The 25,005-nt window shown below is 40.1% G+C and overlaps 1 protein-coding gene across 2 annotated transcripts in view; it reads right to left on the bottom strand.

The window, feature by feature from the left end:
* RANBP3L (RAN binding protein 3 like) overlaps window positions 1-25,005 on the bottom strand; it is a 45,659-nt gene that overhangs the window by 4,505 nt on the left and 16,149 nt on the right. Inside the window, exons 2-12 of one of the 2 annotated variants that reach the window (XM_080679059.1) lie at window positions 24,192-24,250; window positions 23,350-23,389; window positions 22,094-22,171; window positions 16,697-16,768; window positions 16,246-16,373; window positions 12,921-13,021; window positions 12,027-12,111; window positions 6,634-6,736; window positions 6,150-6,280; window positions 4,463-4,583; window positions 2,030-2,172 (exon numbers count right to left, since the gene is read on the bottom strand). In XM_080679059.1, coding sequence (XP_080535185.1) covers window positions 2,030-2,172; window positions 4,463-4,583; window positions 6,150-6,280; window positions 6,634-6,736; window positions 12,027-12,111; window positions 12,921-13,021; window positions 16,246-16,373; window positions 16,697-16,768; window positions 22,094-22,171; window positions 23,350-23,389; window positions 24,192-24,250 — 1,061 coding nt within the window. The remainder of the gene's footprint in view (window positions 1-2,029; window positions 2,173-4,462; window positions 4,584-6,149; window positions 6,281-6,633; window positions 6,737-12,026; window positions 12,112-12,920; window positions 13,022-16,245; window positions 16,374-16,696; window positions 16,769-22,093; window positions 22,172-23,349; window positions 23,390-24,191; window positions 24,251-25,005) is intronic. The other variant, XM_080679060.1, reaches the window with a different exon arrangement.

Below are 25,005 nucleotides of genomic sequence, written 5' to 3'. Positions count from 1 at the left end.
GACGGGTAGCTATGACGCACACTGACCACCAGGGGGCAGACGTTCAACGCAGGAGCTGCCCCCTGGTGATCAGTGCGCTCCCACAGCCAACCTCCTGTGACCAACCTCCCGTGGCCCCTCCCTCTGGACTGGGCGAGATGGCCCCAATCGGCCCGATTGCCAGGCAGGCTGAGGGACCCCACCTGTGCATGAATTCGTGCACCAGGCCTCTAGTTTATAATAATGAAACAGTAAATTACCTAAGTATTTCACTAAGTGGAATTAATGGAATAAACTATGATGCATAATACAATAGAATTCTTTTCACCTGTTAAAATAATTTTTGAAGAATGAACTAATGTCACAAAAACACTCATTTTCATTGATAAGTGAAAAAAAGGTTACATGAATATATTTTACAATCAAATATTAGCTATCTAATCTTCTCACCCGTTTTATGAAGTATATTATTATTCTCTTCATTTATCAGGTGAGTAAAATCAGGTTAAGGGAGGCTAGATAACTTGCCTGAAGGTCATACAGTAAGTACAGTATGGCACATATCCTATATAATAAAGAGCTAATATGCTAATTAGACCAAACAGCAGAACGACCGTCCGGATGACCTTCTGGACAAAGCCAGGGCTGAGAGGGGCTGCGAGGGCCGAGTCTCTTGCACAAATTTCGTGCTTCGGGCCTCTAGTGTATTATATATGTGTGTACATATGTTTATATATTAAAATACAGGGTAAGACCAAAGTGTTAATAGTGACCATTTCTGCGAGTGGAATTTGGAGTGATTTTTATTTGCATTTTGTTTGCTTATCTCTAAAAAAATATCCTACAATTTAAAAAGACGGCATGAGTTCAGTATTGAGCAGCAGAAGCCAATCCTAGCTGACAGTCTCAGGCAGGCTGCTTGCACCATTCAAAGCCAGTGATCTGGCCCGGCAGAGTGTCAGCTCCCTCCATGGTGAACAGGGTGGGGCATCATCTTACTCTAGCATCTTAATACGCTACATCACTTACACCTAACATTGTACTTACTGTTAATTAATAAAACCTTTGGGTTTTCATCAATGGTCACTTGCCAACATTTTTTTCATTGGTCTGTGCAAGCCAAGCCACTTGTACTGCTGCTTCTGCCCGAGCCACCTGGGTCCTCAGTTTTCTCCTGGGTCTCAGCCCAGAGGGGAGACCCAGCCTTTTTGCTGACCTGATTCCTGCCAGCTCTCTCTCTTGTGCCCGGATATCTTCTATGTAAGGTCAAGCATTCCCTTTGCAGGAAAAGAGCTGAAGCTGTGCTCCCTCCTGTTACCTTGGAGACTGACTCATGTCCAGAACTGGAATTTGCTGTTGGACTGGCTAACGCGCCAGCCCTGTGTTTTTCCATTTCTCCCTTATCCCTTCCCTGTGATCCCAAAGCCGTCTCCATTTCAGCATTCAGTATGAGCATCAGGCTGTGGACTTTGCTAGCTTCTGGACAGTCGTCCCTTTGGTAACTTAGTAAGATTGTTGAGGTAATTTCAATAGTGAAGAAAAATATAGAGGTTCGACGGCTTATATCAATAAAAATATCTTGGGACAGGTACCAGTTGATTACTCTAGATTTAGGTGTTAATTTCTAAATTCCATGTAAAATGTAGGTCTTATATCAGACTGTAAACAACCGAAGTGAATGGCTGATTTTTTGCCAATGGTACAGGTTACACAATAAAATGGAAAAAAAGCCCTAACCGGCTTGGCTCAATGGATAGAGCATCGGCCTGTGGACTGAAGGGTCCCAGGTTCAATTCTGGTCAAGGGCATGTACCTTGGTTGCGGGCACATCCCTAGTAGGGGGTGTGCAGGAGGCAGCTGATCGATGTTTCTTTCTCATCGATGTTTCTAACTCTCTATCCCTCTCCCTTCCTCTCTGTAAAAAATCAATAAAATATATTTAAAAATAAATAAATAAAATGGAAAAAAACAACAACACAAATGAGTAATTGCAGAGATCTATAAATATAGTAGGGTGGGTAATCCTCTATCACTGAAATTTATCGCTTACCTGAATTAAAAACACTTTGATGCTATAGTCTTCTAAATCAGTAGCTGTTATTCGTAAATTTCGCTGGTTCGCTCTTTGAATCTCCATTTGAGTCCAGAGTTTGCTGTTGAGAACCAGCCTCAGGCTGCCTTGATTGCGCATAACTGAAACAGGAAGGTGAATACATCAGACTACAGAAGAGCTGATTTCTTACCCTTCCAGGGGAATTCCCCATATTGAAAGCAAAGTAAATCTTATGCTTATTTTTCAGATTGTATTTTCACGATTAAGTTTGACTAGATTATAACTTGGTTTTCAAATTGAACTTTATTATGTTAAAGAATTTTCTTCTTTTTTTTTGGTTAAAATGCTGGAATTATATATTTTTACTATAATATTAAAAATGATTAAAATTTTAGAACTCCTTCGAGGACCTAGTGTTCTGAAGAATTTACTCAAAAATTGTTTAAAATAGAGAAAACTGAAATGGAATTAAAAAATAGAATGAGTTAAATAAATGATGGCACAGCTATTCAAGGTATTATGAACCCATTAAGTAGACTGAAGAGGCCCAGCTGGCGTGGCTCAGTGACTGAGCTTGGACCTATGAACCAGGAGGTCACAGTTTGATTCACATGCCCAGGTTGCAGGCTCCATCCTCAGTGGAGCATGCAGGAGGCAGCCAATCAATGATTCTCTCTCATCATTGATGTTTCTATCTCCTTTCCTCTCCTTCCTCTCTGAAATACATATATATATGTATGTTTTTAAAAAAAGACTGAAGAAAAGAGAATTATTGATGTAGAAAAGTGATCATGGTATATACTATGTAAACAAGAAGAAATCCAGTTGCAAAGCAATATGAACACCATGAAACACACCTTTTTCAATATATGTATACATTCATGTAGATAGAGAACAAAGTCTAGAAGAATATGTATTATAAACAGAAGCTATCACAGGAAGATAGACCTATGAGTGATTTTCTTTCTTTCTGTTGATCCATATTTTCTGTCTTCTATAATGAACTTGTATGTCCTGTATAATTTTTTTTTTTTTAAAGGTTGTTTTGTGGTTCTTTTGGCAGGCGGTGGAAGGAGTGAAATCAAACCAAAGTAGAAAAACAACCAGCACCTGCCTTGGGAATAATACTTAGAAACCTGTTTGCCAATTACAGAACTGAAGACACTGTTTCTATTCTCCTAGTCTGAATTCTATTCCTTACCCATTTGTTGAGCTTGATATCTGAAACTCAACAAACATGCATACACTTATTTTTTTTTAAATATATTTTATTGGTATTTTACAGAGAGGAAAGGAGAGGGATAGAAAGCTAGAAACATCAATGAGAGAGAAACATCGATCAGCTGCCTCCTGCACACCCCCTACTGGGGATGTGCCTGCAGCCAAGGTACATGCCCTTGACCGGAATCGAACCCGGGACCCTTCAGTCTGCAGGCCGACGCTCTATCCACTGAGCCAAACCGGTTTCGGCCATGCATACACTTAGATCCAACTTCAATCTGTGGTCTCCTCCACAGCTCTTACTGGCTAGTATTGAACAGTCAACCAAACCTATCCCCCCTACCACAGATCTCCGTGTGGGCTCACTTTAAGTTTGGGCCTCTGAATGAGGGCCAATGTGCCTCTCAGATGCCAAAAACCTCCTGAGTCTTTCAGTGTGACTGACTCCAGATTCTAACCATCACTCAGTCTGCAGGATTCAATAACTACACACCTTTATTTCCTTGGACACTGACCCTTCATCCCAACCCACACACCATGCTATGAATGGCATTGTAAATTATAGGGTAAATATTCTTTTTTAGGAAAACTATGTTCACTTTTTAAATAATTTGTATCATATTCCTTTAAATAATAATGGATTGCTATTTAGGTATGTGGCGGGCTCCTTCATGGGTACTTTACATGCATTATCTCACTGAATTCTCACAATCAAGTTATGGACTATTATTAAATTTTCATTTATTGATTTAGGGAGAGAGGGAGAGAGAGAGAGAGAGAGAGAGAGAGAGAAAGAGAAACATCAATTTGTTGTTCCACTTATTTATTCATTCATCGGTTGCTTCTTCTATGTGCCTTGACCAAGGATCAAACCTGCAACCTTGATGTATGGGGACACCAGTCTTACCAACTGAGCTACGTGGCCGGGGCCATTATCCCCCTTTTAAAATGATACCACTGGGCAGAGTGGTCAACTAACTTGTCTGAGGTCACCAGTTAGTCAGTGCGGAGCCAGAACTGGAATCAGTGTCCTCTGACAGAAGAGCCTACTCTAACCAGGAAGCCCCTATGGCACATTGGAAACAACCTTGTTTTCAACAGTCTGGTTTCTTGACGTACTTTATGACACATCTCCAGGCAATGATTTGCACCTACATTGGAGGTTTTACCCTGAGACATAACATCCTGCTTCCCCAGAGGATCCCTTACTTAGTCTTGACTGGAAGGCCCCACGGTCACTGCCAGCTGTGTCATTCAGTCTCAGAGCTCCCCGGCCCCTTTCAGTCCAGGACGGGGTGGTTTTGTTGAACACAAAAAGCTTGCAGTTGATCTGAAGGGCAATATTTTAAAATGTCAAACATATAGAAAGTTTCTTCAAATCCCTCCCTATACTTTTATTTGTTTGATCTTTTACCAGAATAACCTTCGTTAATGATTTACACATCAGTTTTAAAATGTTATTTAAACTTAAATATTATTTAACTTTACAAACATACTAGTTTTTAACAGTTCAAACATCAAAAAGCAAGAAGATGGGAGAAAAGGGAGGACTTACGTAATACTTTCAACAATAAAGATTTTTTAAAAAGCAAGATGTACAAAGTGAGAAGTCCCTCCCCAAACCTAGTTTCCCATTTGTACTTTCTACCTCCTGTATCAGTAATCACTTTTGCTAATATTTTGTTAATTCTTCCATATATAAGTATAGATATATATATATGACAATACATTATATGTTCCCCTTTTTTTCCCTGTAAATGGTAGAATAGCATACTCCTTTCTGTATCTTGCTTTTTCACTTAACAATACATGATGTGGTAAAAGTAGGTTTATAGTTGTGAGTACATACATGAAATAGAGTTTATTCTTATATTATTACTTATTAATTATTGTGTTATTTTCCATTTGAACAACTGTAAACCTACTTTTGCCCCTCCATGTATATCTATATAAACATCAACTTTTAAAGTAAACTTAATGCTATTTGAGCTATGTAATTTGTTTGAAGGTAAAGCAATCATGGAAATATTTGTATGCTTTAAATGTTTTAAAGACTAGAGCATGAGCACTAAGATGTGATACCAGAGTACCCTACTGTGATTTAAAATACCAGCGGCTCTCAAACGTCACTGTGTGTGTGAGTCACCTGGACGACTTGTTGGAAATACAGCAGGCCAGGGTCTCACCCGTCACAATCACTTCCACAGTCTAGGGCTAATCTGATCCGGGGTTACGCTTTGGGACACACTTGTACAGTAAACGTATTAGCAGACTGTGGGGGAGAAGAGGAAAGGAGGAAGAGCAGATGTGGACAGACTAAGGGAAACCCGTGCCTTGTTGAAAGATGATCAAGTTGTAGTAATTACACTTCATATGCCTGGGCTGATACCTAGACCACTCCACGTTCAAACCTGATGGAGACAGATGCATCTGTGAAAGTTTTGATTTATATGAAATTCAGAACTTACAAACTTTCAAAAGGAAAACAAAATGCTTTCACTCTCTTGAACTAAAATAAATTCATCTTATCAGCACTTTAAAGCCTCTGTGTAAGTTAAAATTTTAAATCCTATGATAATGGCACTGATTAGACAAGCAGGGTGAAGAGGGTACAACTTAGGTCGAAGTCATATTAAGAAAGGGTCCTGAGCTGTCTGCTTCCTCATGTGAATAGTTATAAACCCAATAACCCATTTTTCTGCAAGTTATGTGCACAAGCGTAAGAATACAACAAAATAGTGGTTTAATTTTTGGAATTGTCCAACATTTTTATTTAAGCAGCTCAGTTTTCTTAAAAAGTATACTTCTGTCTTTTTAAAAAACATGTCCCTGTTGATAACTTTATACCTGTAAGGGCTACTTTATATCTGTAAAGAGCAATATATGATATACAGACCTTTAGCACATTATATTCTGCTTCCTCCCCTGTTATTACATCAATTTTCTTCAGCAAGCATTTTGGTGATGATTTGGAAGAGAGAGCAGCAGCTGATTCAATCAGGGATATATTTTTAATAGCGTCTGTTCCTGAGTGAAAACGGGGGGAAACACATAAAAGGCCCCATTTTTTTCTAGTGTGAACATTCTTTGTTGCCCCTATTAAATGCACCTCTTCCACTTTTTTATAACAATGAGTGTTTCCAAAAAACCCAAGTTCTTCAGGTTAAGTAAACCTCTTTAATGATTTGCCATGTCGTTAAGTCAAAAACTTTAAAAAGCTTCTATATCATGTAACTATATGTACATGCTTGATTCTTTACCAACAAATTTGAAAATACTGGACTATTGTTTTTGTATTTTATAGATGTTAAACAAATGACATGGGGAAACAGGAAATAAACTAGTCAAACCAAAAGTTTTACAAGTGAAATAATTCTTACCTGCGTTTGGAGGGTTGATAGGAAATGTTAGAGTGCATTTGAATGGCTTTTCCTTGGCTTGGGCATCATTTTCAGGTTGCGGCTGGGTGAGTTTTTGCATGCCCTAGGGGGGGAAAGATGCATTACTTCATTTTACCCTCTTACATTTGCAGGAAGCCCAAGGATATCTTTGTTCTTCTGTGTTAAACAAAACTGCTGTGTTTTTGTTTGGGCTCCCTCCGTGCTGCACAGGAAGTGCCCCCCTATCCTTGCGGGACCTTGGTCCTGATCACCAGGAAGCATAGCCCGGTGACCGCCAGCCTGCTTGGGTGGGATCTGGTTCCAGGGACAACGTGAGAAGTTTTAGAGGCCCCAAAGGAGGTAACAGCTGCTCCATGCTACCGCCAGACTAACCTGGTACCTACAGGGAGGTACAGCTATTATCTATTTCAAGGTATTTCAGTATGCCCAGCAATCCGCTGTCTCTATCCACAGCATTAAAACATAATAATAATAATTAATCATCATCATCATCATCATCATCATCATCATCATCATCATCATCGCCCTGTCTGGGTGGCTCAGTTGTTCAATTCCTAGTCAGGGCACATACTTAGGTTGCAGGTTCAATCCCCTGTAGGGGCACGTATGGGAGGCCAACAATCAATGTTTCTCTCTCACACTGATGTGCCTCCCCTCTTTGCTCTCCTTATTCCTTTCTAAAATCAATGAACATATCCTGTGGTGAGGATTAAAAATAATAATGATAATAATGATAAAATTATCCAGAGAACCCACTGAGCTGTCTCAGAGATCATCTTCATAGAAACAACCTTAGTTTCCCTCCCATCAGCTTTTGCCAACAATGGGTCTTTGCACCCGTGTTGTAATCAAGGCCTGTGTGAAAAGGCCTGAGTAGTTCCCTACCATTTATGATTCTGTATAGCCCCCTGCAGAACAGGGAAAACTGAAATGATACTCAGGTTTATATCATTTCCCATATAAACTCAAGATTCGTTCACATTATTACCTGGACATCAAGATATTCTGTTAAAACTGGTAGAGACGGGTATAATTCATTTTAAGAAAATTTAAGGCACAGAAAGCTTAATGACTAACTCTAAGAGCACATGGTCGGCTAACCAGTCAGAAGGATATACTAGCCCCCAAATCACTAGGCCAAGGGATCACAGGATTAACCAGAAGACAAATACAAGTTTCTCTGTTGCTCCTATCGGTAGGATGTTATCAATAACACAGGAAGCGCAGATTCTTTCGTAAACCAAATGTAAAGTGCCCCTAGGAAAGTGCACAAGTGCCTCCTCAAAGTAAATCTGCAATCCTGATTAGGTCCTTGGTATAGTATCTCTGTCTCATGCAAGTTTCAAGCCTGGCTGTATATTAGAATCGCCTGACACCTGGCCGCAACCAAGAGATTCTGATATGGTTGGTTTGGGTTAGGGAGATCTCCAGGCATAAAAATACTGGAAAGTCTCACCAGATAGCTAATATGCAGGCAAACTGAAGATCGACGCCAATGCTTTATCCTATCTAATGAAGAGGGGATATGCTAATTGACCATCAGTCCGTCACAAAGATGGCTGCACCCACAGCTGAGGCCAAGTTCCCATAAGGAGCCTTAATGAGCAATCAGCAGGGCCCTGAGGCTACCCCTCCCCTGCCCCCGTGGGGCTTGACAGGGGACCTCAGGCCACGCCCCCCACCTGGCAGGGCTTGACAGGGGACCTCAGGCCATGGCCCCCACCCTGGCACCCCCTGCCCCAGTGCCAGGCCAGGAGACCTGAGGCCACACCCCCCACCAGGTGGGGCTTGACAGGGGACTTCAGGCCACACCCCCCACCCTGGCACCGGGCCAGAGGACCTGAGGCTGTGCCCCCCTGCCTGGCTGGGCTTGACAGGGGACCTCAGGCCATGGCCCCCACCCAGCAGGGCTTGATGGGGGACCTCAAGGTGCACCTCCCTCCTGGTGCTGGGCCGGGGGACCTGAGGCTGCCCCCCACCCAGCAGGGCTTGACAGGGGACCTCAAGGTGCACCCCCAGTGCTGGGTCGGAGGAACTCAAGTCGCGTCCCCACCCAGCGGGGCTTGATGGGGGACCTAAGGCTGCAACCCCCTTCCTGTTGCTGTGCCAGGGGACCTGAGGCTGTGCCCCCCTCACCTGGCGGGGCTTGATGGGGGACCTCACACCATGCCCCCCACCCAGTAGGGCTTGACAGGGGATCTCAGGCCATGTCCCCCACCTGGTGGGGTTTGACAGAGGACCTCAAGGCACGCCCCCCACCCCAGTCTGGGCTGGGGGGCCTCAGGCCACACCCCCTGTCCTGGCGCTGGGCCAGGGGACCTGAGGCTACGCCCCCTGACCTGCAGGGCTTGACAAGGGTGGGACTGGCTGGGTCTGGATCTAGCTCAATGTGGGGTGGGGGTGGCCGGGTCTGGGTCTCACGTGGGTGGGCAGGGACTTGACTCTGGGTCCCATGGTGAGCCCCAGATTCTGACAGGAGGAAGGTTTTCATATACATTTTACTAATTTTCTTTCATCTCTGACACTTCTATTATAGAGAAAGGGCAAATAGCAGTATTAAATTATTTCCTCTAATTAATTCCCTTTTAATGTGCACGAATTCCATGCACCCAATCACTAGTATATCATAAGAACACAATACCTTTGTTACATTGAGTTGAATGCTAATAAAATACTTTATTTTTGTCAGTGACATCTTACAGAAGCTAATCTGGTGTCAAATTTAGGACTAAATGTTATGGAGTAAATATCCCTAAATATATTGCCTGGAGCTTCACTCTGGAAGTTGGTCCATTCTGGCTCAGATGCAAAGGTGTGGGTCACCAGCTCTGGGAACGCAGGTGTTGACCTTCATTTTGGGAGGGACCAAAGGACACCTCTAAACTAGAAAGCTATGCTAACTGCTCTTGGGATTGGGATTTAGCCTGAGGTATGGAATAAAGGAGATCGTAAAAGGGACTGATTTGTGGAAGCCCTAAAAATCTTGGAATAAACTGGCCTCATGAGTTGGTCTTTCTATTAATCTGAGCCCTTTCATGGGTTTTTAAATCTCTACAGCCTCCTTGGGTCCTCCCTGTAACTAGCAGCCCATAAGGCAAGCTAGCCACCGAGGCCTATCTTAGCCAAGATTCTTGTCTGGGTAAAAGCTGGGAAGAGTATGCAGATGGGATGGACTAGATCAGTGGTCAGGAAACTGTGGCTCGCGAGCCACAGGCGGCTCTTTGGTCCCTTGAGTGTGGCTCTTCCACAAAATACCACGGCCTGGGCGAGTCTATTTTGAAGAAGTGGCGTTAGAAGAAGTTTAAGTTTAAAAAATTTGGCTCTCAAAAGAAATTTCAATCGTTGTACTGTTGATATTTGGCTCTGTTGACTAATGAGTTTGCCGACCACTGGACTAGATTAAAGCACAGGCTCACCTGGTCCATAGCTTTCACTTTGCTATAACACCCCCTCCCCCAGATGATGCTGTCTTAGAGACATACCCTAAGGAGGGCAGAGCAGCAACTGCCTCATGCAGGATACTCAACAGTGAATAAAGCGGGCAGTAATGACAGTTCAGGGTCGCCACTTGGCACGTATATTCCCCCAGGCAAGTGATTTTCCTCTTAAAGCTAGACCCAAATACGTTACAGTAACACTTTTCAAAGTAAGACCTTGAAGGGAAAGGTTAAGGCTAATGAGAAAAAAATTGGCAAACAATTTTAAATACATCTTATTACAAAAAAAATGCTATTGAAAAATGATATTAAGATGTCATTACCAGTTGAACTTATCTACTAGCTGCACCGGTTAATAATGCAGGTATTGTAATCAAAGAAAACACGATAATTTCAAGAGAAACATCAAAAGTCCTTTATTCAAAGTAATGTCCATCGCTAGCTACACATTTCCCCCATCTCTAGGTAATTTGTGGATACCATCCCAATAGAACTTTTCTTGTTTTGAGGCAAACCATTCAGAGACCCAGTTTTCCACTTCTTCGTACGTTTTGAGGTGCTGCTCAGAAAGTGCGTGTGCCATTGATCAGAATAAGTGGTAATCTGAAGGAGCAAGGTCTGGTGAATATAGTGGGTGGGTTAATACCTCCCAGGCAAGATCTTTTAACGTGTCTTTAACTGGTTTTGAAGTGTGTGATGGTGCATTATCATGAAGCAAAATTACTTTGCCGTGTCTTCTGGCACATTCTGGTCATTTCACGATCAAAGCGTGGTTCAAATTGATTATTTGTTGTTGGTAGCGATCAGTATTAACGATTTCACCTGGTTTGAGCTCATAATATACCACACCTTCCTGATCCCACCAAACTCAGAGCATTGTCTGCTTTCCGAAGCAATGTGGCCTTGCAGTCGGTGTTGATGGTTGACCTGAATCAACCCATGATTTTGTGCATTTGGGATTCTCAAAATAAATCCACTTTTCATCGCCAGTCACAATTCGATGCAAAAAAGACTTTCTTTCATGTCGTTGAAGCAACATTTTACTGATGACTTTTCGGTTTCCCATTTGTCTTTTGTTCAGTTGATGTGGCACCCATTTTCCTTCCTTTAAAATCTTTCCCATTGCTTGTAAACTATCGGAAATTGTTTGCTGAGCAACATTTAATCTTTCTGCAAGTTGTTTTTGAGTCTGACATGCATCTTCATCCAATAATGCTTGTAATAGTTGGTCTTCAAACTTTTTTGGTTGACCTGGACGTTCTTTGTCTTTCACATCGAAATCACCACTTTTAAAGTGTTTAAACCAGTGTTCACAAGTATCTTGAGATGGAGCATGTTCACCATAAGCTTCCCTAAGTATATGATAACTTTCAGCAGCACTTTTCTTCAAAATAAAGTAATGAATTAAAATGTCCCACAAATGCTCTTTTTTCGGCACAAAATTCGACATTTTTAAGCGTAAAAATATCTATGATGTTAACACCTTCAGCAAATTTGACATATGAAGTTTTGAAGCTTGCTGTCAATACAATAAAATAGCATACATATCAAATCGCATATATATCAACATATGTATAACTCCATCGATTGAAAAAAATCCGCATTATTAACTGGTACACCTAGTAACTATTACAGGTAATTCTGGGATTTCCTTGGGTACCTTTGGGTTAACACGAGTCAAGAACTATTTAATATTACTCATCAGTAATAATGTTATAATTATACAATTCTCTTCCTCTGTGGGTTCCTGTCTATTATTCTCACATCGAAAACTAGCTTCCCAGGAGACTCTTCCCAGTTAAAGAAAGAAAACGTGCCTTTGAACCCAGGAGTTAAAGAGTATGCTCCAGTGTAACATTATTTTAACTAATTTGTCTTCAGAAATTTGAAGTGACAGCTCTCTACATAATAAGAGAACATTTGCCAAAATCTTACCAAAACTCTTTCTACCATGTTTTCTCCAAAAACGAAGTCAGAACTGCAGCTTTTAAAAGAATACTTATCTTCATTTGGTTGACATCTGAAAAAAGAAATAAGGATTTGCTATTTTATTTATGTGTAATAGCTTCTTTTTGCTATAACTATTGCTTTTTCCTCCTTTCATCAATGATTGACTTTTTTCATTTCTTAATTTAAAATTTTTTTCAATTATAGTTTACATTTAATATTATTTTGTATTAGTGTCAGATGTAAAGCATAGTAATTAGACGATAATATACTTTACAAAGTACTCCTCCTGATATTTCCAGAACCCACCTGGCACCATACATAGTTATTAGAGTATTACTGACTATATTCCCTATGCTGTGCTTTACATCCCCTTGACTAATTTTTAATTACCAATCTGTACTTCTCAATCCCTTCCCCTTTTTCACCCATCTCCCAATTCCCCTCCCCTCTAGCAACCGTCGGTCTGTTCTCTGTAACTATGAATCTGTTTCTGTTTTGTTTATTCATTTATATTGTTCTTTAAATTCCACACATAAGTGAAATCATATGGTATTTGTCTTTTTCTGACTGGCTTATTTCATTTAGCATAATACCCTTTAGCTTCATCCATGCTTCACAAATGGTAAGATTTCGTTCTTTTTTATGGTCTAGTAATATTCCATTATATATATAAATATTCCATCCTATATATATGATACAATCCAATATTAATGATATTGCAATATTAGAGACATTTTGAAAAGCATTTTAAACTGTGTTCTTTATAAAGTCTTCTTTCAAACAGAAATATTGACAATTTATCTCTACGATGCCAGAAAATTATTTTCTGTAAATGGTTATAACGATAAAAGAAAGCAACAGTGAAGGAACAGCACTCACCCTCCTGGTGCGGCACCCAAAAGAATCTGGTTGGTAGACAGCTGGATTGAAATTCCGGCACTTGGCAAATTTTCATTTAGCAAACAGGAGTTCTCAGAAATCTGAACGAAAAGAAATCCATCAAAAAGTTCATTTAAATTGCTTCCTATGGCAGCATCAGATAAGGAAATAATAGTTACAATTAAATGTATTAAAAATTTACTGTATTCAAGTACTTCCCTGAGCATTATATGTACACTATCGCATTCTCTGTTCACAGCAACTCTATACACTTTGTACACCTATTATTTATTATTCACATTTCCCAGATGTGTGAATAACCTAACGAGTTCAAACAACTTGGCTAGGCCTGGACAACCAGGAATGGGGCTGATGTTTGAGCCTGGGTCTGTATACACTTGGTCCTAATATTTCAGAAATCCCACTCCTTTTGTTCCTTTTTTAGCCAATGGAGTTAATCTCATTTCTAGGTTAGTAAATCTAGCTTTCTGGTTTATTTAATCCCTGGAAGCAACTAAGAGTTTCACCATCACCACCATCCAATCAATGTGGGAGGAAACTCCATCTCTTCACCTAGGAACATTGGACTGGTAACTGAATCAATTAGTAATGTGCATATGTACATATGTGTTAATGCATAAATGAGGGCGTGGGCACTTTTAGAACTGGAAGGAGCCCTAAAAGATCAGATCTAGTGTCTCCAATGTTTTGTGGACACCTTCCTTCCCCTACCAGAGATGTGGTAGGGAGTTCATGTCTTTAAAGGCAGGTGGGCCTGGCCAGCATGGCTCAATAGTTGAGCTTTGACTTATGAACCATGGTTCGAGTCCCAGTCGGGGCACATGCCCGGGTTGCAGGCTCAATCCCCAGTGTGGGGCATGCAGGAGGCAGCCGATCAATGATTCTCTCCCTTCCTCTTGGAAATCAATCTATAATAATAAAAGCATAATATGCTAATTAGACCAGATGTCCTCCCAGACGACCTTCCAGACAAAGCCAGGGCTGCAAGGGAAGCCCAGGTCCGGGTGCCAGAGGGAAGCCGGGGTGGTGCTGACAGCCGGGGGAAGGAAGGCCTACTCTTGCACGAATTTCGTGCATCGGGCCTCTAGTAAAAATATATTAAAAAATAAATCCCCAGTGTGGGGCATGCTGGAGGTAGCCAATCAAGGATTCTCTCTCATCATTGACGTTTCTATCTCCCTCTCCCTTGCTCTCTGAAATAAATAAAAATAAAAAAATAAATATTTCCATCAAATAAATAAATAAAATAAAGACAGATGGGGTCTGTTTCTACTTTAATCTTGTATCAACCAATAGAAATAATTTTGAGTAGTTCCTCCATTATAACAGAATTTGAGAGCTGAGAAATATGTATCAAGAGACTATGCATCATTGGTTAGCAACAATCAAAATATATGTTCATGACTCAGTCGCGCAGAGGATTCATCACTCAGCCAAAATCACAGATTTTACTCTTACATTGCTTAAAATAGTTTTTGCTTAAAATAGTTTTATTAGGCATATATGGTTTAAATTATACACAATAAGTGACCACTGATTAATGACAAGATGTATAAAAATTTTTCTGATTTTGATATACAAGTTACTAAGGAACATGAAAATAATGGTTCTATAAAATTCACCTAGGAGTGATTTTCACTACATCTATAAATTACATCTATTTTGTCAGAATTCTTACATAGCATTTAGCTTTTCTTTAGATGTCCAGAGGTCATCATTAAATAGAAAATGATGGGCATATCCAATTAGGCTTTTCACTAATGAAGAGTAAGTTCTATTCATAACCTTCATGAGTTGTTCAAGAAGAAATGCTTACAAACAATAGCCTGAAATTTTCCCTTATGCTTAATCACTTAGGAAGAAAATGAAAGAAATATATTATATTTTATTATTTAAATATGCAATTAAGATTTTAAAAAAGATGCCGAAGAATAAATATTCATCTACTTTTTTTAAAATCTATTATTTATGGATGCTGTTACAAAATCAAATGCAATATAATAACATTTTAGAATTAGTCAACACGTATTTTTTTCTTATAAACTTTTAAAACATTAACATGCATCGCTTCGTAAATAAATAAAAGCTTTTAAGTAATATGTGATTATTATTAGAAATGGAAACTTTTAATAATATACTGATTTAAAATTTAAAACATGTGTTACTTAAAAATCACATCATAAACCATGCAAAAATAATAAAATGTTTTTTTAACTTACAATGGGTCTCATGAAATCATATTTTACCAAAAAAAAAGATTTAGAAATATAAAAATGTTGGCAAATGTTGACTAAGTTCAACTCCCTCACTTCACTAATAGAAAGAAAAGGTTGGGTGCTTTTTCCAAGAATGCAAACATAGATAGTAGCAGAAGTAGGATTACTACCAACTTGATTTCTTTTCACTGAATTGATGAACTCACTGGTATTTTTTAACACTCCATGTGTTGCTATCCTTATGTTCAGTACGGAAAAACAAAACAGAATGAGGTGGACCAACCCTCACAGTTTAGCTGGAAATAAACGACTGGTGGAATTAACTCTTAAATCCCAACTAACTGATGTTGTGTCTCATTCCTCTGAAGTGCCCGCTACTGGAGGAAACAGCTAGAACTATAGCAAGAGAAGATGCCAAACCCATGTCTACATGGCCTGAGCAAAATGAGTATGTCCTTCAAAGGTCCACGAAGCCTGATTCAGCCACCCACAACAGTCCTGAGCCCACCAGCACACTTCCTAGGAAAATAACGTATCGCAACGGAAGAGAGAATTCTTCTCGTCTCCAGAGGCTTCCCAACCCCTCCCAGTTACACTGTGCAGGTAGTTCCCTGCTCCTGGTATCCATGAAAAGGGGTCTGAGTGGATCCCTGGGGTGACCTAAACCAGCAAAGCCACGCTAGGATGCCAAGCAGTTGGAGATGCAGAAATCCCTGCCCTACGTTGGACTTCCGCCTCCCAGCCCCTGGCACCTCATTGCTTTCCCTATTCTCACATGGGATCAGGGCACTGGAACAAGACCACAAGGTTTCCGTCCTGTAGGACTCAGTTTTGCAGCTTCGGAGACATGACAAAACGTGTTCTGGGGAACAGCTCTCCAACGTAAGAGGGCATGTGGAGTAAGGTCACCGAGGGCTCTTTGCTATCTAGTCCAGCAGCTCTCCAGCTGTGCCGCTGATTCTGCAACAACATAAAGCTCAGACGACCCCTAATGACTCCCAGTGCTCATGACTGGTGTGCGGCCCACACAACCTACTAATGGACAGATGGGGGGCTGAGGTCATCCTACCACGGCAGAGCTCTCTTACCTTACTTTCTGCTTTTTCTTTAGTCTTGCAGTGTCCCAGTGCATTGTGTCCTGCTTTTTCACTCCTTTGAGATAGAGGTGGCTGCAAAATAGCAGGTCTTAGAACACGTTCAGAATGTTTCAAAGGACCTTAATGGAACAGAATTAAAGAGTCAATATATCTTAAGTGACATACTTCTTTCTCCATATTTTTTGACTAATTTAATGATTATGATTAACTATTCAAAGTCAAAATAGCCAGTGAATTGCTTACTACGTAATTCCAGCCAAGATTTTACCCAGTAAGTGTTTATTTTGGCCATGGGACTGGGCTTATCAAATGCCTTCTTTCATGTTTTGTCACTCAGCCTTACCGCCATCCCCCCAACACACACGCACACACACACACACAGATTAAAATATAGATGGTAAAATGTAATTTCTGAGGTTTTCATAATAGAGAAACCACATACTTTGTTCTGCACTGTTCATGCCAACATTCCTTTGCACAAGAGTTGGTGTCATAAAAACATTGTTTTTCTTCACTGTAAGAAAAAAAATATGTAGAAAAATTTAAGTCTAGGGTCCGTTTATGATTTGGGTTCTAACAGTCTCGCCTGGAACTCACCAGTAGATGTCAGTGTCCGCACTAACAGAGTAGGAGGCAGTGCACAGCAGAGCGCTGACTGCTAAAAATGCGTGGTGGCGGGATGAGCTTTGCTACAGTTCTGTTTGCTCTCATAAATGTAAGTGAAAATTAGGTCATTAAGAGAATAGGCCGTCTTTAGAATCATGAAATGGAATGCTGAAGCAAATTCTACAGATTATAGAATCTAAGTTGATAATGAACCCTGATAGAATGTTAAAAAATGGTTAGCAAATTCTGTCCCTCTCCCTGCTCTAATAATACCTGAAGACAGAAGTGAAACCATTGTGATACATTATTTTCCTAAGAAGTGCACCTGTGGGCTAAGACTGTGGTGGTGGCTACAAGCACGGAATTACTATACATTTCAAAGTGATCATCTCCTGGTTGCACAAACAGAAGCCTTGGAGCATTTGAGTAATGGAGATGAGAAAAGAATAAGAATTGCTTTTTTTCAAAGTATTATAGCCTGCTACAAATTTGGGGGTAGAACGGCTTCTATAATTCAAAATTCAATTAAATGGTATTTATTACCTTCATTCTTGAAAAGCAACAATGAATTGACCATATAAAATTATGCAATTTTTCTCTGTTGTAATACCACCAATATTCTGTACTACATACAAAGGAATGGTGCTTACTGATATGAAGGTTTCTTTCCCTTTTGCGTATCTGACTTTTTTGGTCTGATTAAAATAAGAAAAATTAAAGCAGTTATCTCGTTAACTCAAAGCCATCCCTTTGCTTTGTGCACAAATACAGTAAACAAATCTTCTGGAATTAGGACCCCATTCCTCTTAATGTCTGTAATGTGTCAGTGAGGCTTACAGGGGCTTACTGAGTTAGAAGCATCTCTTCTGTATCTGAAAGGTATCTGACATACTGTTGCTCAGTCATGCTTGGAATTCTTAATAAGAATATAAATTCACTAATTTGACTATGCGGTGGTTCCCAGGTGCATGAGGATCACTGAAAAGAAAGTGAATAGTTTGTGGGAGGTTTTTTATTTCTAGTGGCAAGCTTACCTTGGAAAGGCAGTTGGTTGTTCAGTAGAGACAAAACACCCAAGAATATAAGTCATAATTTTAATGTAGAAAATATTCCAACCATTTCAAATCTTTAATTAAAATAAAATAGTTTTTATTAAAATAAAATAGTTTTTTTTAAATATATTTTATTGATATTCTACAGAGAGGAAGGGAGAGGGATAGAGAGCTAGAAACATCGATGAGAGAGAAACATCGATCAGCTGCCTCCTGCACACTCCCCACTGGGGATATGCCCGCAACCAAGGTACATGCCCTTGACTGGAATCGAACCCGGGACCCCTCAGTCCGCAGGCCGACGCTCTATCCACTGAACCAAACCGGTTTCAGCAAAATAAAATAGTTTTTATAATGCTTAGCAAAGCATTATAAATTTCAAATAAAAAGGAAGTAATGTTTTAATTAATGAAAAGTACAAAAGGATTAATATTCTAAACTTTAAAGCATAAATCTAGAGAAACCAAGATGGCAGCATAGGTAAACACCTGAACTGCTGCCTCGCACAACAATTTCAAAACTACAACTAAAAGACAAAACGAACATCATCCAGAACCACAGGAAGGCTGGCTGAGTGGAAATTCTACAACTAGAAGGAAAGAGAAAAGCACACTGAGACTCAGAGGAACTGCAGAAGGCAGAGGTACTGAGACGCGTGCACGAGAGGGCTGGCAACTGAGTGCATGGCTGGCTTTCTCAAGTGGGAGGGAGACAAAAGCTCCTGACTGCACTGAACTCCAGTTCTGGGCAAGACTCTGGGGGGAGAAACTGGACTGTCTGGCAGCAGGCAGAACTTGAGGGCAGCTTTCTCTCAGAGGTGCTTGCAGCGATTGCCATGGGACACTGAGACACAGGGACACAGGGGCCTATTAGGGTAGGGCTGACAGGAAACCAATGCTGTCTGCTCTGCCCTGAGACTCTGTCCCATTCAAGCTGAGCACAGAGGCTTTTGCAAGTCTTCTCCCATAAGGGTGTCTCCAGCACAGAAGTTCTCCCAGCATAGACCCAGCTGATCCTCACAGCCAACTGGCCTGGAGGTCAATTCCTCCCAGTGATACCAACAACAATCAAGGCTTAACTTCAACAAGACTGTGCACACAGTTCACAAAGGGGTGCACCAAGAGTGTCCACCTCAGGTAACTGGGGACGCTGAGCCACTGGGCCCTATAGGACACCTACCACACAAAGCCACTCTATCAACTCAGGGAAGCAGCCAAAATGCGGAAACAAAGAAACAGATCACAAATGAAAGAAATGGAGGAAAGCAAATGACTGGATATAGAGTTCAAAACCACGGTTATAAGGTTTTTCAAGAATTTTCTAGAAAAGGACGATAAATTTAGTGAGACCCTCAAGGATATGAAAAAGGACCAACTAGAAATTAAGCATACACTGACTGAAATAAGAAATAATATACAGAGATCCAAAGGCAGACTAGAGGATCGCAAGAATCAAGTCAAAGATTTAAAATACAAAGAAGCAAAAAACAACCAGAAAAGCAAAAAGAAAAAAGAATCCAAAAATATGAAGATAGTGTAAGGAGCCTCTGGGACAACTTCAAGCGTACCAACATCCGAATTATGGGAGTGCCAGAGGAAGAGAAGAGCAAGATACTGAAAACCTATTTGAAGAAATAATGACCAAAAACTTCCCCCACTTGGTGAAAGAAACAGACTTACAAGTCCAGGAAGCACAGAGAACCCCAAAGAACCCCAAAGAGAGAATATTAAAAGCAGCAAGAGAAAAACAGTTAATTACCTACAAGGGAGCACCCATACGACTGTCAGCTGATTTCTCAACAGAAACTATGCAGGCCAGATGGGAGTGGCAAGAAATATTCAAAGTGATGAATAGCAAGAACCTACAACCAAGATTACTCTACCCAGCAAAGCTATCATTCAGAATTGAAGGGCAGATAAAGGGCTTCACAGATAAGAAAAAGCTAAAGGAGTTCATCACCACCAAACCAGTATTATATGAAATGCTGAAAGGTATTCTTTAAGAAGAAGAAGAAGAAGAAAAAGGTAAAGATAAAAATTATCAACAACAAATACATGTCTATCAACAAGTGAACCTAAAAATCAAGTGAATAAAAAATCTGATGAACAGAATAAACTGGTGAATAAAATAGAATCAGGGGCATAGAAAGGAAGTGGACTGACAATTCTCGGGGGGAAAGGGGTGTGGGGGGTGTGGGAAGAAACTGGACAAAAATCGTACACCTATGGATGAGGACAGTGGAGGGGGGGGGGTAAGGGCAGAGGGTGGGGTGGGAACCGGGTGGAGGGGAGCTATGGGGGAAAAAAGAGGAATAATTGTAATAATCTGAACAATAAAGATTTATTAAATTAAAAAATATATAAATCTAAAGCATAACTTTAGAATAAGAATCTAAAGTACAGTTGTATATTTTGCATATACAACTATATGTATTATAAACCATGTACATGGACAATAATAAGTAAAATAAAGCAAGTTCTTTTATAGGGCTGCCTTATACAGTATGTTGCTATCATAAACATGAAATCCTAAAAAAATCATCAAGTTCAAACTTTCTTCCAAAAATAAACAGATGTATTGTCTGGATCTGTAAAGTTCTTAAGGTGTTCTTCTGTTCATACTTTGTTAAGATCTCTATTATGTTTGCCACTAAAAGGTCAGTATTTTATAGCAGCTGAGAAAGAAAGATCATCATAATAAGAATGGATTTGGAAAGGTCAGAGTGACAGGCTCAAGGTTCTAGAAGCTCTCTGAGTGCTCACCATGTTTAACACATTGCGGACCAGTAGTTTTATTGCTAGCTTTACCCAGTGGCCAGATACATTTCTATTGAATGAGTACAAAAAACGTTTTACATAAATGTTAAAGGCACGCTTTAAAATTAAATACCCATTGCATTTTGAAGTTATTTATTACATGCTCTTACAAGCTCATATCTTTTTAAAGTATGATACTTTGGAAAACACTGTGTAATATGAAGTGGAGAATTCTCGTGATCCGTCACAATGTGTTAAGATACTCTATCAGGCATGAAGATGATCTCAAGGAACTTACAGTGGAGGAGGCAGATATAGCATAAATAGCCGTATGACAAGGCAGAGAGCAACACAATCAACTCTAAAAGGAATCACCAGAGTGCTTTGAGTGTAGAAGAGAGGCAAACTAAGGCACTGGTTATTCAGAATTCAGTACTATATGATGACGTTCTTAGAACAAAATGTCTTTTTAAAAGGTGGACATCTACTTATTTAAGTAGGTGTTACTTATGAGAAAACTAGAGGCCCAGCGCACACAAAATCGTGCGCTGTTAGGGTCCCTATGCCTAGCCTGGCCTCCGTCGCTGGCCTCTGCCGCCCTGTGATGCTAAGTGAAGTTCCCCGCCCCAGGATGCTCCGAGATGCTCGTGGCCCCTTGACTGCTCCACAAGGCTCCCCCCACCCCGCCACTGCTCTGCAAAACTCCCCTCACCCCACAACTGCTCCTCAAGGCTCCCCCCTGCCCCTTGATTGCTCCGCAAAGCTTGCTGCCACCCCACAAAGCTCGCGGCTGGACGCTTCGTGAAATTCCCCCCACCCCGCCACTGCTCCGCAAGGCTCCCCGCATCCTGCAACTGCTCTGTGCAACTCACTGCCGCCCAGTGACAGCTCCGCTAAGCTCACTGCTGCCCCATGAAGCAGCCTGCCGCCGCTGCCACTGCCGCTCAACAGTCCCCAGGCCCGCCCGCTGCCACCCCCAGCCTCATGGCGAGCGGCTCGGGGGCTAGGGGGAGGGGGGAGACCGAGAGGTGCTCCATGCACTTCATGGTGACCGGTCGTCTGTTCGGTCGTAACAGCATCTGGCTCTTTATATATTAGGATGGCTGTTTTCCCTACAAGACTAATACATACTTAAGGCAGAAACTTTGTAAACATAGCAAAAGACACCAAATCACTCATAATCCCATTACCTGAAATAACCATTCCTAACATTGTGGCTTATGTCCTTTCAGTCTTTTTTCAATGTTGACCAATTGAATGTACTCACTGTATGGTTTTATGAAAACAATCTTCTATTTTCATATAACCATGTATTATAAGCACTATCCAGTAGACTTTTAAAAATTATCTATTTGAAAAGTTTCTTAGAAATTTTATACTCAGAGTAAATATAACAGAAATACTCACAGTCTACACTCTACCTACCTCCTTGGGACTGAGAATCTGTAGTTTCCAAAGAAAAAGATGAAGACCGTATGCGCTTTCTTGAAAAACCATTACATTCTGCAAGAAATTCAATGTGAAGGGTAAAATTGCTTGCAATAACAAATTATCCTCAACCGATGATATGGGGGACAAATAGAATTTCCTTTTGTCTATGCAAATTATCATTGGATAACACGTTAACTCCTGAAGCTCAATTTTAAATATTGGGGTTAATAGCTTGGGTATTAGGAACCGATAGTCGTATCATCAGTTGTGAAACTATCAGACACAAGTAGTTTCAGCAAGAAATTGTATATGAATTCTGAGATTGTATTGCGAATGTTTTTGGTACGTTGAAACAAAGGCCGTAGAGAATCCTGGGATTTTAGAGTTGCTAACATCACTGATCTCAGGGACCCTCATGGCATCTCTCAAAACAACAGCCAGTCCACTTCCTTGTTTGTTTCTTTGTTTTTAATTTTGCTTTAATTTGAAAATATTTTCAAATTTACAGAAAAGTTGTAAAAATAGTACAAAGGATTCTCATATGCCCTTCAACCGGATTCAGCCATTTTTAACATTTTGCCTCATTTGATTTATCATTCTCAATTTACACACATATTTTGCTGAATCACTTCAGATTAAACTATGTGTTTTATGTCCCTTACACCTAAATATTTCAATGTTCATTACCTAAGAATAAGAAAATCTCTCATATTATCCTAGTATGATGATCAACTTCAAGAAATTTAACATAACATACAATATTCTTAACTAACCCACCAACCATAATTTTGTCCATTGATTAATAATGTCCTTTATAACACTTTCCATCCAGCCAGGATTCAGCCCAGAATCATATATAGCATTTGATTGTCCCAAGTCTTTTGTCTCCTTTAATCTGGATTCTCTCCTCAGGCTTTCTTTGTTTGAAGAATTTAGTCCTCGTGTTTTAATAAAATATTTTTTCATTTTGAGTTTTCAATGCAGTTTGAACCACATTTTCCTATTGAATTCTTTTTAAATTAAATTTATTGGGATAGCATCAGTTAATAACATTATATAAATTTCCAGTGTGCAATTTTATACTACGACATCTGTATACCCCATTCTGTGTGAGCACATAACGCTTCCATGTTTAAACACAAGAAAAACCATCAAGTTTTACGTAGTCTGTGCCACATGCCAAAATGCTTGTGCCTGCTTATGTTCTTTGTCTAAAGGTTGATTTTGAAGTACAAGATTTAAATCGTTACCAGGTTCTGCTGCTTCGTGCAGGGTTTCTTCCGCAGGTCTCTGGAAGGAAACGAAGCTGCCAGTGAGAGTTTTCACACCAGACTTCTACCCTGTCGCTTTCTAAGAGAATTCTCCACAGCCAGGTCTCTTCAGCGAGGCCAGGACACAGCTGCTCACCGTTACTCACCAGCATGCATTCAAGAACAAGCCACGTCTGGCAGAGCGGGTCCACATTCAGTGACTGCAGAACCCTGTGGGAGCTTCTGAAATTCGGACTCAGGATTCTGAGTGGCTGACCTGGGCTGGGGCCCATGAATCTGGTTTCTCAACTATAGCTTGGGGGTTAAGATTTCTTTAGTTAGTTAACTGTGGGGGTAGTGATGTACATTACCTGCGTAAGCAGGAATGAATAACAAGGAAATACTAACTAAGATAAAGTGAGAATGCTACTAGTAATGTTATTGTTTGTCTCTTGAAGCAGGTATGATGCTGTAAAAAAGATAGGGTCCGTCAGATCCCTTTTTAAATCAGATATCGCAGTTTACAACGTATTTAATACTCAGTTAGGCTGGATTGGAGAAGCCTCAGTCCTTCTGATCTCTTTCAGTCCCTCCTACGCAAGTCACTCCAAAAAAAGTATAATTTAGTGGAAATTCAAGACAAGGTCACTGGCTTCCCATTTCAGCTGAATTGCTGTCGGTAAATCCCTACTATATAAATATTCCGGAGGCACTGCTCTGCTAAGAGAAGAATAAGAAAATAAACGTACTCGGAAGGGCTATCACTTAGTGTAGCTAGCTTCTTTCAATACAATTTTCTTTGTCAAAGTGAAAATTAAACAAAAAAAGTCACTTGAACTTACCTTAAAAGTTTGCTCTCTCTTTTCAAAAACAAATATTGGTTGAGCAATGACAGATTTTTCTGTAAAGTAAAAAGAACAGGAAAAAAAATAAAATCATATTCTGACATTTCTAATACCAACTAAAAATATTTGAAGATTTTGCTTATTTATTTGTTTTTTTTGTTGTTGTTTTTTGCCTTTGGTGAAATCCAAACTGTTTTACATGGATGCTATAAATGGAATATTTACAAATAATTTTAATAGTTAATTACAGAAATAAATACTTGGGGGAAAGTGATAGTAAATATATTTCCACAAATAGAGTGCTCATCCCATTAAAAGAACATGTGTTGCCCTGACCGGTTTGGCTCAGTGGATAGAGCGTCGGCCTGCGGACTGAAAGGTCCCAGGTTCGATTCTGGTCAAGGGCATGTACCTTGGTTGCGGGCACATCCCCGGTAGGAGGTGTGCAGGAGGCAGCTGATCGATGTTTCTCTCTCATCGATGTTTCTAACTCTCTCTCCCTCTCTCTTCCTCTCTGTAAAAAATCAATAAAATATATTAAAAAAATAAAAAATAAAAAAAATAAATAAATAAAAAAGAACATGTGTTAAGGGTTTAAGAAAAACAAAATACAATTCCCTGCCTTCGGAATCCCACCAAGATAGAGTGATTTAACATCTATACTTTCAGAATAAAAAGTTTCAAGGGGTGAAAAATCTCCTTTGATAATAGTACTCCTACTTGGATCAGATCTGAAGGTATAGATGTGCTGCATTCCAGATTTAAAAATGATCTAGAAATAATCCATATTTCCTTGACTAGAGTAGTCATA

Source organism: Plecotus auritus (genome assembly GCF_963455305.1).
Source record: "Plecotus auritus genome assembly, chromosome: 7".
Lineage (NCBI taxonomy): Eukaryota > Metazoa > Chordata > Mammalia > Chiroptera > Vespertilionidae > Plecotus > Plecotus auritus.
The sequence above is the reverse complement of the archived record's forward strand: the minus strand, read 5'-3'. Positions and strand labels throughout refer to the sequence as shown.